The sequence below is a fragment of the Lygodium microphyllum genome, chromosome 14, assembly GCF_053477565.2.
Source record: "Lygodium microphyllum isolate KBCC chromosome 14, Lygodium_microphyllum_v1.1.10, whole genome shotgun sequence".
NCBI classification, from domain to species: Eukaryota; Viridiplantae; Streptophyta; class Polypodiopsida; order Schizaeales; family Lygodiaceae; genus Lygodium; species Lygodium microphyllum.
In genome coordinates this window covers 146000417-146016352 of record NC_141148.1, presented here as the reverse complement: position 1 = coordinate 146016352, position 15936 = coordinate 146000417, and the positions used below count along the sequence as shown (strand labels likewise).

At 43.4% G+C, this 15936-nt stretch overlaps 1 protein-coding gene across 2 annotated transcripts; it reads left to right on the top strand.

The window, feature by feature from the left end:
• Positions 1 to 4913: 4913 nt before the first annotated feature.
• LOC148026205 (pentatricopeptide repeat-containing protein At3g53360, mitochondrial-like) lies at positions 4914 to 10137 on the top strand. Of its 2 annotated transcripts, none has more exons than XM_087693485.1 (3): positions 4914 to 5044; positions 5240 to 5325; positions 5460 to 10137. In XM_087693485.1, the coding sequence occupies exons 2-3, from the start codon at positions 5308 to 5310 to the stop codon at positions 9318 to 9320; spliced, it is 3879 nt and encodes a 1292-aa protein (XP_087549611.1). In that variant the 5' UTR covers positions 4914 to 5044; positions 5240 to 5307; the 3' UTR covers positions 9321 to 10137. The 2 variants fall into 2 exon arrangements, with proteins under 2 accessions (XP_087549611.1, XP_087549612.1); XM_087693486.1 differs by having other exon boundaries at positions 5000 to 5044; positions 5237 to 5325.
• Positions 10138 to 15936: the final 5799 nt, after the last annotated feature.

Sequence of the window (15936 nt, the reverse complement as noted above, 5' to 3'; positions counted from 1 at the left end):
GCGTCAGGCTCCCTCCTGTGCTAATTGTAAAATATTAGACAGGTGTAGGCTAGAGGCATAAGGCTAGAAGAGGAAAATAGAGAAAAGACCTTGCCACAACGGTCGGTCATGTAAAAAAGGGATGGGTGCCCATGGGAATTTAAGGTTTTGTATATAAAGTTCAAAAAGTGAATGAGAGCTTATTCTTTGGCGTGTGGCTAACAAGAGTTCTCTTCTTCTTCTCTTCTCCTTGCTTGTGTGTGCTCTTGAGAGAGGGAGAGGGAGTGTGAGGGAGTGTGTGCTCTTGAGAGAGGGAGTGTGAGAGTGTGAGGGAGTGAGTGTGTGGGAGTGAGGGATCAAGAGGGTGAAGCTCTTCACCATCTCCTCTTCTCTTCTTCTCTTCTCTTCTCTTCTCTTTTCTCGCCTGTGCGGCTATGGTGGATGGAGCTTGGAGATGGAGGAGGCTTGAGGATGCTTGAGCTAGCATCTAGGATCATGGAGCTACCGGCGTGTGCGAGAGAGGAGGTACCTCATTTCCGCATCAAGGTAAGCTCACTATACTCATAGGATTGACGGCACGTCGGTTAGGTGAGAGATATCCATTAGAGCTCGCTTGAAATGCTTAAAACAATAAACGGTCCGTAGGTCTTGGCCGTCAAGCGTGAGCTCCCTCTATAATCGGTATTGTGATCAGAGGCCTATAAAGGTTTGGCAGACATGGTGGGAACAAACGATAATAGGCCAATGCAAGTTGTTGGTACCTCTATTGGTAAGAGGATAGTTTTACTGTTGTCATTCATGGGTGGGCCAAGGCATATGTATCAATTATATCAGGATGCCATGGCTATAGTGCGATGCAAGGGAAAACCTAACCTTTTTATAACAATGACATGCTTGGAGATAACTAATGCTTTGTTGCCTGGGAAAAGTGCTTATGATTGTCCAGATTTGACTGCTCGCGTGTTTCATAAAAAACATGCTAATTTAATGTACACGTTATTGCAGAAGGATCTCTTTGGAAAGGTTCAAGGCTATGTTACTGTGATTGAATTCCAAAAGAGGGAGCTACCACATTCTCATACTTTGCTAATTTTAGAGCCGTCTTTTAAACATTCTAAAGCATGTCACTATGATAGACTGGTTTGTGCTGAGTTGTCAGATAGAGTTAGGTTTCCAGCCTTATTTGAGACAATTTCAAAGTGTAATATTCATGGCCCTTGCGGAGGATTGAACTCGAAGAGTCCTTGTATGGATAAGGATAGATGTGCTAAAGACTATCCGCAAAAATTAGTGGACATGACAACGGTTGGTAGTTCTGGCTATTCCGTTTATCGAAGACGAGATGATGGAAACTCTATGATCATAAATGGTAATGTTATTGATAATCAATGGATTGTTCCATATAATCCTTTCTTGAATGAGAAATACAATGCACACATAAATGTGGAGGTGTACTCGACAGCGGTTGTTAAGTATTTGTATAAGTATGTGTACAAGGGGCATGACCATACAACCGTCAATTTTTATGTTGGGATTGATTTAGTACGGAATGGTGGCGATGTTCACAAGGTGGATGTGGGAGCTTTCGCTCAACCACCGAGACCCACGGACCGCTTATTGTTTCAAGCGTTCCAAGCGAGCTCTCATGGCTATCTTTCACCTAGCCGACGCATCGTCCATCCTCTCGGGGTATAGTGAGCTTACCTTGATGGCGAAACGAGTTGCCTCCTCCCTCACACAAGTTAGTAACCCCACGATCCTAGATGCTAGCTCAAGCATCCTCCATCTCCAAGCTCCATTCTCTATAGCCACGTGCAAGGTAAGAGAAGAGAAGAGAAGAGAGAGGAAAAGAGAAGAGGAGATGGTGAAGAGCTTCACCCTCTTGATTCCTCACTTCCACACACGGACTCTTGTTAGCCACACACCAAAGAATGAGCTTTCATTCACTTTTTGAACTTTATATATACAAATCCTAAAACCCCCATGGGCACCCATCCCTTGTTACATGACCAACCATTGTGGCAAGGTTCCTTTTCCTAATTCTCTCTTCTTGCTTCATGTCTATACCTGTCTATTCCTTTACAAGTGACACAAGAGGGACCCTGGCGCTCTTTTACAAGAGTTTTTAGAGTTTTTGAGATGCATTTCCTTTAAAATTGCTCTTTTTGTCTCAGTTTAGTTTTCGAGGCCACCTCTATGCCTTTGCTCTCTTTCTGTTCTTTTTGTACTTTTTCCTTTATTTTTCTACCATTCTGATTTGAGGTTAACAGTGGACGAGATTCAGAGTTATTTGGATGCACGATATGTTTTTACCTCTAAGGCATGTTGGTGGATCTATGATTATGCATTGCATGATGAAAAGCGTGATATACAGCGTTTGTAGGTTTACTTACCTGGTGAGAACTATGTGGTGTTTTGAGATATAGATAATATACTAGATGTTGTGCAGAATGAAGACCTTTAGAAAACTACTCTTACTGAATGGTTTGTGTGCAATTGCATTCATCCAAAGGCTAGGACTATTCACTATCAAGACTTTCCAGTGTATTGGGTGTGGAATGCACGACATAAGATGTGGACTAGGAGGAAGCGTGGGAATACATGTGGTCGGATGTATTTTGTGGCGTCTACCTGTGGTGAGCTCTACTATTTGTGGATGCTTTTAACCAAGTGTCGGGGATGTACTTCTTTTGAAGGTCTACATACTATTGATAATGTGATCTATGATACTTTTAGGGATGCTTGCATTGCAAGGGGCATGTTGGAGAGTGATGATGAATATGTTATGTGCTTAGAAGAAGCTTCCTCTGTGTAAACCGATGTTCAACTCCGTACTCTCTGGGAATATGCGAGTGTCAACAACTGGTAGTGTAGTAGACAATGGGTTCATCTATTGGATTCAAGGAATAGGGGATGGAGTGGGTATTATCGAAAGTTGTGTGTTTCACCTAGCATGGTGTTGAAAGGGCAATGTATCGTGGCTACTTTGAATGATCATGCATTGCAACTGATGCCAGAGGAGATCAAGCAGTATTATAGTGTAGATTCGATTGTAAAGACTGATGACTCATTTTTATACTTTGTTGAGTATTTAAATACATTGGACCTTGGAGGTGGATTTCCTCATTTATTATTGCTAAAGATAAAAACACATATCATTCTTCTTAGAAATTTAAACCTCAGAAGGGGTATGTGTAATGGTATGTGGTTGATATGTAGAGCTTTCAATAGGAAAGTAATAGATGTTAAGATAATAATAGGGGCAAATGTAGACGAACGAGTTTTTATTCCCCTGATTACTTTTATTTCCAATGCTACACAATTGCCATTTACTATGAAATGGAGGCAGTTTCCCACCATCCGGTTGACATTCGCTATGACAATCATCAAGTCACAGTGATAGACTCTATCCATTGTTGGGCTTTATCTAAATGCACCAGTATTTACACATGGTCAACTGTATGTTGCATTTTCAAAGGTAAAATCTTCGCATAATGTGAAAGTCTTATTGGGTGGATGTAGTTATTGACGACCATGTAGGGACACTGGTTTTGCATATATGTGATTTGCTCTCTATGCCTTGTTTGGTTGGCATATACTCTCTTGGAAGTAAATTATTTTTCATATTTTGCTATTTATTTAACTTTTGTAAATGCCTACCTAAGAGTGGCATTATTACCCAACTTCTGACTATTAAAAAGAGTTACAATACATGTTGCGCGCATTAATGAGTAATGATATCATAAGAATGACATTTGCAAGGGTCATCGAACGTTTATATGATGATGTTAATATTGACATCAAGCTCCCAGTTTTTATTGAAGTTGTACATTGTGGATACACACAATGTTTTCAGGTGCATATGTACGAGGTTGACCATAAGAAGAGATTTCAACGCTTTCATACTGATAAGATATCGAGGCATTGGTTTAAGTATGGGTTCAAGGATTTGGGTTGTTTTGTGACGCTGCATCAACGTTTATCAGTACCTACTGAATGGTTCACAAATGTTCAACCATGTATTATTATTGTTGGGATGAAATGGTCTTTGTTAGTTGTTCCACGTACTTATATTGTGATTTTTGTTCCAATGCATGTGGTAAAGAGAAAGGTAGGACTATTGCATTGCCCATGCGATTACCAATGGAAATTGTGGGATCATTCCGTGCTTCACCTTCGCATATTTTGCTCAAGGAGGTAGATTTTGTTAATGATTCCTCAAAGAAGATGAAGTTTTCTTTCTATTAGGCATCTTGGAGACGTATTTTTTTGTTGGCATCGGCCATTTGCCTGTGGTGCTTGGAAACACTCGGATGCCTTATACTTAGCCTTCATAGCTTGCTAATGGAAGGTCTCTTATACTTGGCCTTCATGCCTTCATTTTGACTATGTCTCTTATAGAAATTCTTTTTGTGGTGGTTGGTCTTTGTTTCGATTATGACCGGTTTTAGCATAACGTTGTTGTTTCTAAGTATCATGCAAAGCAAGCAAGTGATTCCTTACATTGATGTCAAGAGGAAAGTTTGTAAGTATGGTGCATGGAAGAGATTGTTTTTGTGTCTGGCATTTTGTGTTACAAATTTTATAAACTACTTTTAGTTTTAAGTTTGGTAAAACAGAGAGAGAGAGAGAGATAAAATATTTTGAAAATGGAGAGGGGAAGTAGGAAGGAGAAAGAGGAGAAATAGATTATTGAGCGAAGTCGCACGGCAACTTCGCATGCCATGAAGCGGCCTAGTGTTCTGCACGCGTGAAAAGATACTTGTGCGGGTACTAGCGCAAGTACATAGAATGAAGAAAGGTGTACACACTTGAAAAAGCCCTCTTGCCTGTTGGTGCGACGGGGCCCCTTGCATTTCGGGCATTTGTGCAAAATTTATGGGCGTTTTGTTAAATTTCCTAAGGATTCGATTTATAGCAGACACAGAAACAACGGGAAATCGAAATGATTTAAAGTTTGCCCACACACAAGCTAGAAAGGCAGTTTGTCAATGCCGCAGGAAGAATGAACCATTCATTGCATGAAGCCTGTCGAGATACAGGCTCACCACTAACTCAGCAGCAGGTTGTGCTCTGTATCTGGTCTGGTTCCTCTCATAAGGCTGTCTGAAAATCTAGACTAGAGCAAACAAATATTATCATTGATCATGAATGCTCGGTGAACAAGCTCGAGCTGTTTCAGTGTACGTAGGAGTTGTTTCATTCTCTGGGTTAATCATTCGATAACCTCGTCTCTTTCTGGTGTTCCTGCTGCTAGCAGGTAAGGGACCCAAGCTACATAGGCAGTGTATATGGATCGAGTCCGATAATAGCAAATGCACATGGCCGATGTCCGGACTATCCAAAGTAAGTCATTTCTGTGTTTTCCCCCTCAAGGAAGTTAACGGTGATGTATCATGACTTGTATTAGCTTTATCATACAAATCTCTTGAACTTCAGATGTGCCATATGATTCATAATCTAAGGATTAGTGTACACAGATAATGCAAAATTCGCTTAAGAAGGGATTGGAACAGTGTTACCATACGATTTTTAACGGCTTCACACCTTTTGGATCTGCAAAATCAAACCAGGTCTTTTCAAATGTTAAAAAGATGAGTTTTGCTCGTGATGTTTCATCGTATAATCCCACATGCAATGATGATTTTCATTATGAGGTTAATAAGGAGGCATCTGTGTTTTACTCTTTAAACGAGGGGAGTGATGAAGGAAAGATTTGTTGGATGAAGGATGGGCTGCCAATAATTGACAGGCTTATCCATAGCTTGCAAATTTGCCGGAAAAAAGGTGGCCTCATAGATGCAAATCTCATACAACTTCACGTTTGTAGCTTTGGGCTAGAAGCTCTCACTTTGTTGGGAAACCATGTTGTGACAACATTCGTAGAATGTGGAAGCATTTTTGATGCTCGCAGAGTTTTCAGCAAGCTGATGTATAGAAGCGTGCATTCATGGACTTCTCTTATGTTAGGATATGCTGACAGTGGCCAACCGCAGTATGCCTTTGACATGTACAAAAGGATGCAGGAAGATTATGTTGCTCCTAGCACATACACATTTGTTGCGCTGTTGAAAGCATGCTGGAGACTTAACAATGTTGAAGAAGGCATGAAATTGTACATAATGATCACGACTGTTGGATTTGAGAATGATATCTTTGTTGGTAGTGCTGTACTAAGCATGTATGCAAAATGTGGTTCACTTTCAGATGCTCGAGAAGTTTTTGAGAAGCTCCCATCCCGAAACATTGTATCATGGACCTCTCTTCTTACAGGATATGCTGAGTATGGCTGTTTTCAAGAAGCACTGAAATGCTTTGACCTGCTCCAACTGGACTGTATCTCCCCCGATGCTGCTGTTTTGATGTGCATTTTGAAAGCCTGTGGTAGCAATGGGGCCATACAAAACTGCAATGAAATTTACAATTGGGTTATCCAAATTGGAATAGAGGATGATGCTTGGGTTGGGAGCACTTTAGTAGATGTATATGCCAAATGTGATGCATATGCAGAGGCTGAAGAAGTTTTCAACAAACTTCTGGCTAGAAATTCTGTTACTTGGACTACGCTTATTGCAGGATATTGTGATTCAGGTTTTCCCCACAAAGCTCTGGAGTGTTTTGAACAGATGCAGCTAGGAGATCTATCTCCAGATCCTGCCATGTTTACGTGCCTAATAAAAGCCAGTAGCAGCATAGTAGATCTAGACAATGGTAGAGAGCTACACAAAGGAAGTGTGGAATGGGGTTTCGAAAGAGAACATTCACTCACTGATGCTTTAGTTTATATGTATGCTACATGTGGTTCATCTGCTGAGGCATGGAAAGTTTTCCAGGAGCTAACAACCCAACTTGCTACATCATGGACTTGCTTAATAAAAGGATTTGCTGAAAGTGGGCTACACGAAGAAGTTCTAAAGTGCTATTACCAGATGCAGGCAGAGAATGTGGCTTTTAATGCTGTCACATTTAGCTGTGTGCTGAGAACCTTTGGCAGTTCAGAGGCCATGCACTTGGGTCAAATAATGCACAGGGAGAGTGTTGAAAGGGGAGTTGAAGGGGACCTCTTTCTTGGCAGTAGTTTGGTGAGCATGTATGTTAAATGTGGGTTAGTCGTAGAGGCCTGGGAAGTTTTTAACAAAACCATTCAGCGAGATGTAGTGACATGGAATGCTCTAATGACAGGATTTTCTGAACATGGACCTTACCAAGAAACGATTAAATGTTTTGGAATGATGAAGACTGAAGGATTCTCTCCAAATGCTATCACTTATGCTTGCTGCTTGAAAGCTTTGGGGCTAACAGGCATGCTTGACAAAGGTCGAGAATTACACATGGATGCTACGGCAGAGGGGTATGAAAGGGATGAATTTGTTTCGAGCAGTTTGATTGATATGTATGGCAAATGTGGCTCAGTTATTGATGCAGGAAAAGTGCTTGATAAACTGCACACAGGAAACCCTGTGACATGGGGTGCAGTTATTCATGGTTATGTGGAACATGGACTTTATGAGGATGCACTAAGGTGCATGAAGAAAATGGAACTAGAAGGTATTTGTCTGGAAGCTGGCACTTTCCCTGCCATTTTGAAAGCTTGTTCTAACATGCGAGCCATAGATAAGGGAAGGGACACATATATGCAGATCACATGCAAGGCATTTGAAAGTGATGCTTTTGTGGGATGTGCTTTGGTTGAGATGTTTGTGTCTTGTGGCATGCTGTCAGAAGCTCGCAATGTGTTGCTTGACCTGTCTGTCCAAAACATTATTGCATGGAATGCAATCATAGCAGGACATGTGGAAGGTGGGTTTGAGCAGGAAGCACTAGCTTGTCTTTATCAATTACAGCAGTCTGGCATCCCTCCTAATGCTTTCACATATGGCTATAGTTTAAGAGCTTGTTGCAGCTTAAATGCCTTTGATAAGAGTAAAGGACTGCACAAAGAAGTCATTGAAAGGGGGTTTGAGGGAGATATCTTTGTTGGAGATACGCTTGTCGAAATATATGCCAAGGATGGTTCTTATTCAGAGGCCTGGAAAGTTTTTGATATGCTGCCGAATTGTACTGTAGAGTCATGGAATGCAATGATTTCAGGGTTTACAGACCATGGATGTTGGAAGGAAGCTTTAGGTTGTTTCGATCGGATGAAATTGGAGGACGTATCACCAGATATACATACATATCTCTATGTGCTGAAATCTTGTGACTGCATAGAGACAATTAGCAAGGGTTTAGAACTGCATGCAGAGATCACATGTAAAGGATTTGAAATAGACACCTCTATTGGCAATGCATTAGTTGATATGTATGCCAAATGTCACATCCTTGTCGATGCACAGGATGTCTTTGAAAAGTTACCAGATCCAGATGTCGTGTCATGGAGCACAATTATAACAGCTTATGCTGCACATGGACTCAGTCAAGAAGCCCTCAAAATGTTCAGGAGAATGCAACTGGAAGGTTTTCGTGAGAGTACTGTAACACTTGTTTGTCTGCTAAAAGCTTGCAGCAGTACCTTGGATATTGGACAAGAAATATACACATACATTGTAGTTAAAGGATGTGAAAGAGATGGCTTCATAAGCACTGTTTTGCTCGACATTTATGTCAAACATGGTTTGATTCTGGAGGCACACAAAATTTTTGACAGTTTGCCAGTTAAGAATATTGTGTCCTGGAATACAATGATTAAAGGATATGGCATAAATCATGATGGCAGCATGGCTGTACAACTTTTTCAAGATATGCAAAAACAGGCTGTATTTCCTAACAAGATCACATTTAATTGTGTACTCACAGCATGCAGCCGTGCCAACCAAATACAGCAGGCTAAAGAAATCTTCAAGCTTATGAGAGAGAATTATGGTATGGAACCAGGATTTGGTCATTTGTCTTGCATGATTGATCTCCTTGCACGGTCAGGAGGCTTGCATGATGCACTGAGCTTTCTTGAATCCATACCTTTTTCTCCTTCCAAAGTTATGTGGATAACTTTACTTAGTGCCTGCAAAACTCATATAGAGGAAAACCTTGGACTTAGATGCTTTCAGCAGCTCATAAATTGCCAGTCAGAATATGGCATCTCTTACATCCTCAAGGGAAGCATATCTACAAACACTGGGAGGTTGTATCCTGAACTATTGATAGAGGAAACAAGAAAATGGTCAGGCAAAAAGAGAACGCCTGCAAATGTCTCCAGAAGTGTGGGCACTAAGGTGTATGATTTTTGGTTTGATACTCATCAAAGCTTAGAAAATAATTTCATGCTACAACATCTTAGTGAGAAAAAAAGGTACGTTCCAAATTTAGATTTAGTACACGCACAAAAAGATAAAGGTAAATAAAAGAGTAGCAAATTTAGGCTTAATATTGAAACTATTTGTCAAGATGTATAATGTCAAATGAATGCAGATTGAAGCTTGATTGCACTAGCATTTTTCTCTTCATAAGAGGACCAAACAATGTTTAAGTGGCAAGAACCCAGTCTTATACAAATACGCCATGTGAACATGAGGGTCCAAACAAGTGATGCACCCAGCAAGACTTGAACATTGGTTCTAGACTCCTTTCCATTTGGTGGAAGCAGACCTATTAGAGCATTGTCTACTTTTCACTAGCTGTTAGATTCCTAGTGGTCAACCAGGCCCTCCAAGATATGGCCCTGTAGGTTGCCTTCTCTTGGTGTCTTTGACATCTTGCGTGGCATAGCTGTGCTGCTTGGTCCAAGAATTTTATGATATTGAGGGATTTTTGTCTAGGGCAAATTGGCAAGCTAGGAGAGTGGTTTGTGCACCATTGGTTTGGACTCTGGAGTAAAGTTGGGAGAGACCTTTTTATACAAGCTGATGGTCAGAGGGCCTGGTGCTCCAGGCAGGGAAGACCTAGAAACTGTTTCTGAGGAGGGGATGCAACACCGAATCTGCTATGTAAGAGTGGAGGCCTTTGCCCTGATGGATTTTTACTATTGCCTTGGTGATCCATCCTTGCTCCACTTGCTTTATAGTCTCCTAGGAGTTTGGCAGAGCCTCCATAGAATGTCTGAAAATGCTAGGAAGAGATTGACAGGCAGCCCATCATTTACAGTGGGTAGGTCAAAGGGCAGGACTGTTTTCTTTTGAGGGAGTGTACGTCTGTATGGGAAAAGTGGGCCATGTGAATCTGGTGGGATACCTATCAGCATATGGAGGAAGTTTTTGTTCAGACACTGGGTGTCACAAGGGCCTAGTTGGACATTGACAGGAGATTGATGCAGCTACCTTGTCAGAATGGCTGGAGCCACTTAACTTGTTTCCCAAAAGACCAGGTGGTTGTTGGGTGGCCTATCTAATGTGAGGTGTAGGGTACAGGGGCAGTAAAGTCATGGCCCTTGGAAACAAATCTTATATAGGCCAACTAGTTGACACTTGAGAACGTAAGGAGTGTTGTAGTAATGGTGATTTGTAAAGCTCTTGTAAAAAGGATGCTAGTTCAATAGCGGCACTGTATTGGTCCTTTGTTTGAAGCTGTAAGGAGTGGTGTATGATTTGGCTTTTGACTTTTGCCAGGATCGTGATGCTTTTGTTGTTTGAGAGTGTTGAGCTAAAATATGCATTACTTGCTGATTAGCATCTTAAACAGCCCCAAAACACACTAAAAATGCTCTTTTAGGGTAAAACCCTAAAACGGGGAGCGATTCGAGAGAGTTCAGTGGAAACCCTAAAATGGGGAGTGATTCGAGAAAGTTTAGTGGAAACCCTAATTTTTGGGACGCCCTTCCACATCTATAAATAGACAAGCTGCCCCCATTCAGCGATCATCCTTGTTTTGCAGGTTACATCAGCCCACACACCCTTTGTTGCTGTTGGCGCCCAGTTTCCAGCCTGCAGCCCGTTTCCATCTGCTGTGCAGCCTTACTGCAGCCACATCATCTTCAGCCTGTCCATTGCTGTAGGCGACAGCTTCAGCTGCTGGTGACTGCTCCAAACTGTCCCAGATTGTTGTTCAGCCTGTTGTCCATCATCTCCAGGGTTAGCTAACTTGTGTTTTGAGCATTGCAAGCCCTGACACTCTTAGACACTGTTTCAGCCTGCTGTTTACAGCAGACTGTGTACAGTTTCCAGCCCCCGATCGGTGGTACACTGCTGCGTTTACCAGTTTCCAGTCTCCAGACTGCTGCATTTTGGTGACCAGCCTGCTGCCATTCACTATTCAGTACTCCTATACTCCGATTGGTGGTCATAGACTTGGGATCCATCTTGGGTGGACGTCACACTCCGACATTGCTCTACCCTTGAGCACAGTGTACACTCTTACATTCATTTACAGCATTCATTCACTTTAAAGTTGTGTTCTCTCTCTCCCTTCTTCTGTTTGTGTTTGAGTTTTGAGTTTTGCGTTTAGGGTTTGAGTTTTGCCCCCTGTGTCTGTGTGTGTGTCTTTGTGTTTCTGTCGTGGTTGTATACTCTGTGTGTCCTCAGTGCAAAACCCTAGCCCTCTTCTTAACATGGTATCAGAGCCGGTGCTCTTGTAAAGAGTATCCTGCGGATATTGTTGAGAGCTAGTCTTTGTGCAAGGCACACAATACGACTCGTAACCGAATCACAATGTCCTAGACACCTTCTTTTCCAGTTCCTATGATGTCTTATCAGGCTTCTCCATCATTGGAGGCCCTGAGACGACATTATGGACTCGGTGAAGAGGACGACACTCCATCTTTACCAGATTTCACGAACATGACAGAGGACTTTGAGGAGTACTATCGCAACAAGTACGGTGATGTTTACACCCCTCCTACCAGTTTTGCTACCAGATTCGGACCGGTTGGTGAGGCTGGCCACCTCTCTGATCACGGAGGACATACGGCATTCGGAATGTCAGGCGATTCATCTTCATCATCTCCGCCAGGTCCAATGTCAGATTTGTATAATTCTTTTGTGTTGCATGAATCAAAACCCTCTCTTGTTTCTTCTTTTGAGATACAGGATCCGGATGGTTGTGCATATGTGAACTTTAATAGAGGGGGCTCACGAAGCAGACGAAATTCAGGTACATCTACAACTTCTGTTTCATTTGAGCATATTACACACACTTCTCATTTCTCTCCCATCCCACCCCCTTTTATATCACACCTTGATAATCTCTCATCATCTTTCCAAAATCTCGGATTATACTCTACATCTGCATCACACACCCTAGGGGTTGGATCTACTATCTCCGCTCCTAGTACCTTTTCCTTCTCCACCTCATTCTCCACCTCTTTGCACGTTAGGGGGAAGGCCACCCTTTAACATAGTGCCTCTCACCTTTTAGCAAATGAGCACACCCATCACTCCTAGGTCGACTGTGATAGGCATCCCCCTCACTATCCCTAGCTTCACATCTCCCATGACCACTCATACGCAGGGGTTTCCATCCTCAGCTTATGGTGTGTCTTCACACTCCTTGGGTTACACCTATGCAGGGATTCCCATCTTTTGCTCCCCGTGTTTCCATTCCACCTCCTTGGGTTCCTCATGTGGCTATCATGCCCATGCCTACCTATGCAGGGATTCCCATCTTTTGCTCCCCGTGTTCCCATTCCACCTCCTTGGGTTCCTCATGTGGCTATCATGCCCATGCCTAGTCAGTCCATCCCTATCTATGGATCCACCTTGCACACTGCCCGCATGCCTGGTGGGCACTTTGGGGCCCATTCCCAAGTGTACTCCACTCCCCCATCCTACCCCCACTACACTTTTTCACACTATCCATCTCCGAGTACTACCACTCCTGTTGCAACGGCCAAGAATGCCTTCACAGATAAGACTCATTTTAACGGGTCAAATTTCAATACTTGGTCGAATTTCATGCAACAAGTGCTTGAGTCTTAGGGTCTTTGAAACCTCGTCATTGGTCTAGAGCCTATACCGGACCCTCGACTAGCTCACCCTAACTACATCCGTCAATGGAGAGTCCGCAATGCTACAGCCAATGTTGAGCTGATGCAGGGATTGCTTCTTGAGTTTCACTCTCAGTTGCAGCACTTCCCGCTCGGGTCAGAGCGTTGGAGTCACCTTCTCGACCGCTGTGTGGCTCGTGATCGTACTCGGCGCATCAATCTCGACTTTGAGCTTCAAGAGTTCTCTCTTAAGGAAGGGGATAATTTGAAAGTCAAGCTGTCTGACTATAGGCGGTTACTTGTCGAGTTTACCACTACTGGCTCTCCAAAGTCAGATGACGATCATGTTACATTCTTTTTGAATAAGTTGCGCGCAAAATACTTTAATTTCATTCAACACATCATCTCCCAACCTCGATTGCCAACCTTCTACGAGTTTGAGTGCCAATTCTTGCGTTACGCAAGACTGCATGATCAAGTCCATAAGAAATTCTCATCACAGCCTTATTTAGAGCAGAGGGGGTTGGTTGCTTCTTCTTCAGGAGGGAAAACCACCAGTGGCAAGAACTCGCTAGATGCGAAGGCAAGCCAATCAAAGGGTGACTTCTCTTCCTCCGATGGAACCAAAGCAGCAGACCGCTGCGACTTCACAGTCTAGTGGGGCTATGCTTCCGCTGCTGCCCCATCCGCTCCTCGAGCCCCCACAGCGACTGCTGGATATGTGGCACCCGAACAGCCTCAGCGACTATCATTCTCTACTCTTGAAGGATTGGTTGATTGGTCTGCAGGTTCCGATCCCGTTGCACTTCATGCATCTATCTCACCTTCCTCCCCACCTCGTCAGGCGTTCCCTTGGCAGAGTCCTACTACAGGACGTACGCGATGGTGGCCACCTTCTTAGACTAGCATGTCTCTAGGTCCTTTTGGATACCCTAGGTCAGTCTAGCATTCATTTTTCGCACTCTTAGAGTCAAGCCCATAGGATTTTTGTCTCTACATTTTAAGTCTTCCGCTACATTTACTTACACACACATACATATTTGCATCTTTGCACTTGTTCCTTCAGTTAGCTTTTCATTTTAGTTTAGTTTTGTTTTTTGGAGCATCTCACTACTGACCTCTGTGATTGCAGACTTTGATCTCCTTTGCAGGTTTTGTTTTCAGTGTGGGGCTAACATGCAGGTTTGCCCAGTCCTACCTGGGCTGGAGACTTGGGATGTGCGCGGTTCCTTCATGGTTTCATCATCCTTGGAGTTTTGCTCTTCTACCAGCATGGAGGCTTCCCCTCTCGAGTCGGATCGTGCAACATCTCTCTTGATGCTATCATGGCGGTGACTTCTACCTAGCTCTTCTAGTTGGGATGCTTCCTCTTCCTCTTCATTCCTTATGGTTCTCGGCACCACACGAAGACCGACATCGGGCTCCTCTTCCTTCTTCGGCATCTACATCCAAGTTGAGAGGGGGTTACTATCCTTCTTGGTATTCTACAGGCTTAAACACTTTGTCTTTGACATCGGCTTCTCCCCCCTGTTGTACCTTACTCTTTGCATTGCATGATTTCATCATCTTTGTACTAGGGTGCTTGGGCAAGTGAACAATTTTCCCATGAGGGACATTGTCCAAGTGGCACCTACTGCATGAGCATTCTTCAGCATGTAGCATACTTTGCATCTCATTGTGCAGAACACCACTTGAGCGGATTCTAAGCTATTTCCACCGGTGGCTGTTGTTACCACACCACCATCCTTCTTCATTACATAGATACCTCATCACCTAGTTTTCCTCGTCATTGACACCCTGAGTGAATGGGTTAGCTTGTATTGTTTTGTGATGTGTTGGGTGTACCCTCTCTACTCCCGTCTTCTGGGTCACTATTCCTCAATCGGCCGCATCCCATAAAATTTACTACACTTATTCCAAAAAAAAAAAACACACATACACAAAAGTTCTATGTAGTTCCATTTGCCTTTGTAGGGCTTGGTAGGCCACTGGGCAGCCGACGCGCACCCTTTGTCTGATGCCCTGTCCTCTCTGGGGTGACTACTTAGATTCCCTTGGTAAGATAAACATCGCCTCTGTAGTCTTGATAGGCCACTGGGCAGCTGACGTGCACCCTTTGTCCGATGCCTTGGCTGCTTTGGGGTGGGACTCCTAGGGGTACATCAACATCACAATGGCTGGTCTAACCTTTCGGCTCCATTTTGGGCCTGAGAGGGGGTGTTGAGCTAAAATATGCATTACTTGCTAATTAGCCTCTAAAACAACTCCAAAACACACTAAAAATGCTATTTTAGAGTAAAATCCTAAAATGGGGAGCGATTCGAGAGAGTTCAGTGGAAACCCTAAAATGTGGAGCAGTTCGAGAAAGTTTAGTGGAAACCCTAATTTTTGGGACGCCCTTCCACATCTATAAATAGACAGGCTGCCCCCATTCAGTGATCATCCTTGTTTTGTAGGTTACACCAGCCCACACACCCTCTGCTACTGTTGGCGCCCAGTTTCCAGCCTGTAGCCCGCCTCCATTTGCTGTCCAGCCACATCATCTTCAGCCTGTCCATTGCTATAGGCGACAGCTCTTAGTTGTTGGCGACTGCTTCAAATTGTTCCAGACTGTTGTTCAGCCAGCTGTCCATCATCTCCAGGGTCAGCCAGCCTGCGTTTTTAGCGTTGCAGGCCCTGACACTCTCAGACACTGTTTCAGCCTGCTGTTTATAGCAAACTGTGCACAGTTTCTAGCCCTCGATCGGTGGTACACTGCTACATTTACCAGTTTCCAGCCTCCAAACTGCTGCGTTTTGGTGACCAGCCTGCTGCCATTCACTATTCAGCACTCCTACACTCCGACTGGTAGTCACCGACTTGGGATCTGTCTTGGGTGGACGTCACACTCTGACATTGCTCTGCCCTTGAGCACACTGTACACTCTTACATTCATTTACATCATTCATTCACTTCAGAGTTGTGTTCTCTCTCTCCCTTCTTCTGTTTGTGTTTGAGTTTTGAGTTTTGCGTTTAGGGTTTGAGTTTTGCCCTCTATGTCTGTGTCTTTGTGTTTCTGTCGTGGTCGTACACTCTGTGTGTCCTCAGTGCAAACCCTAGCACTC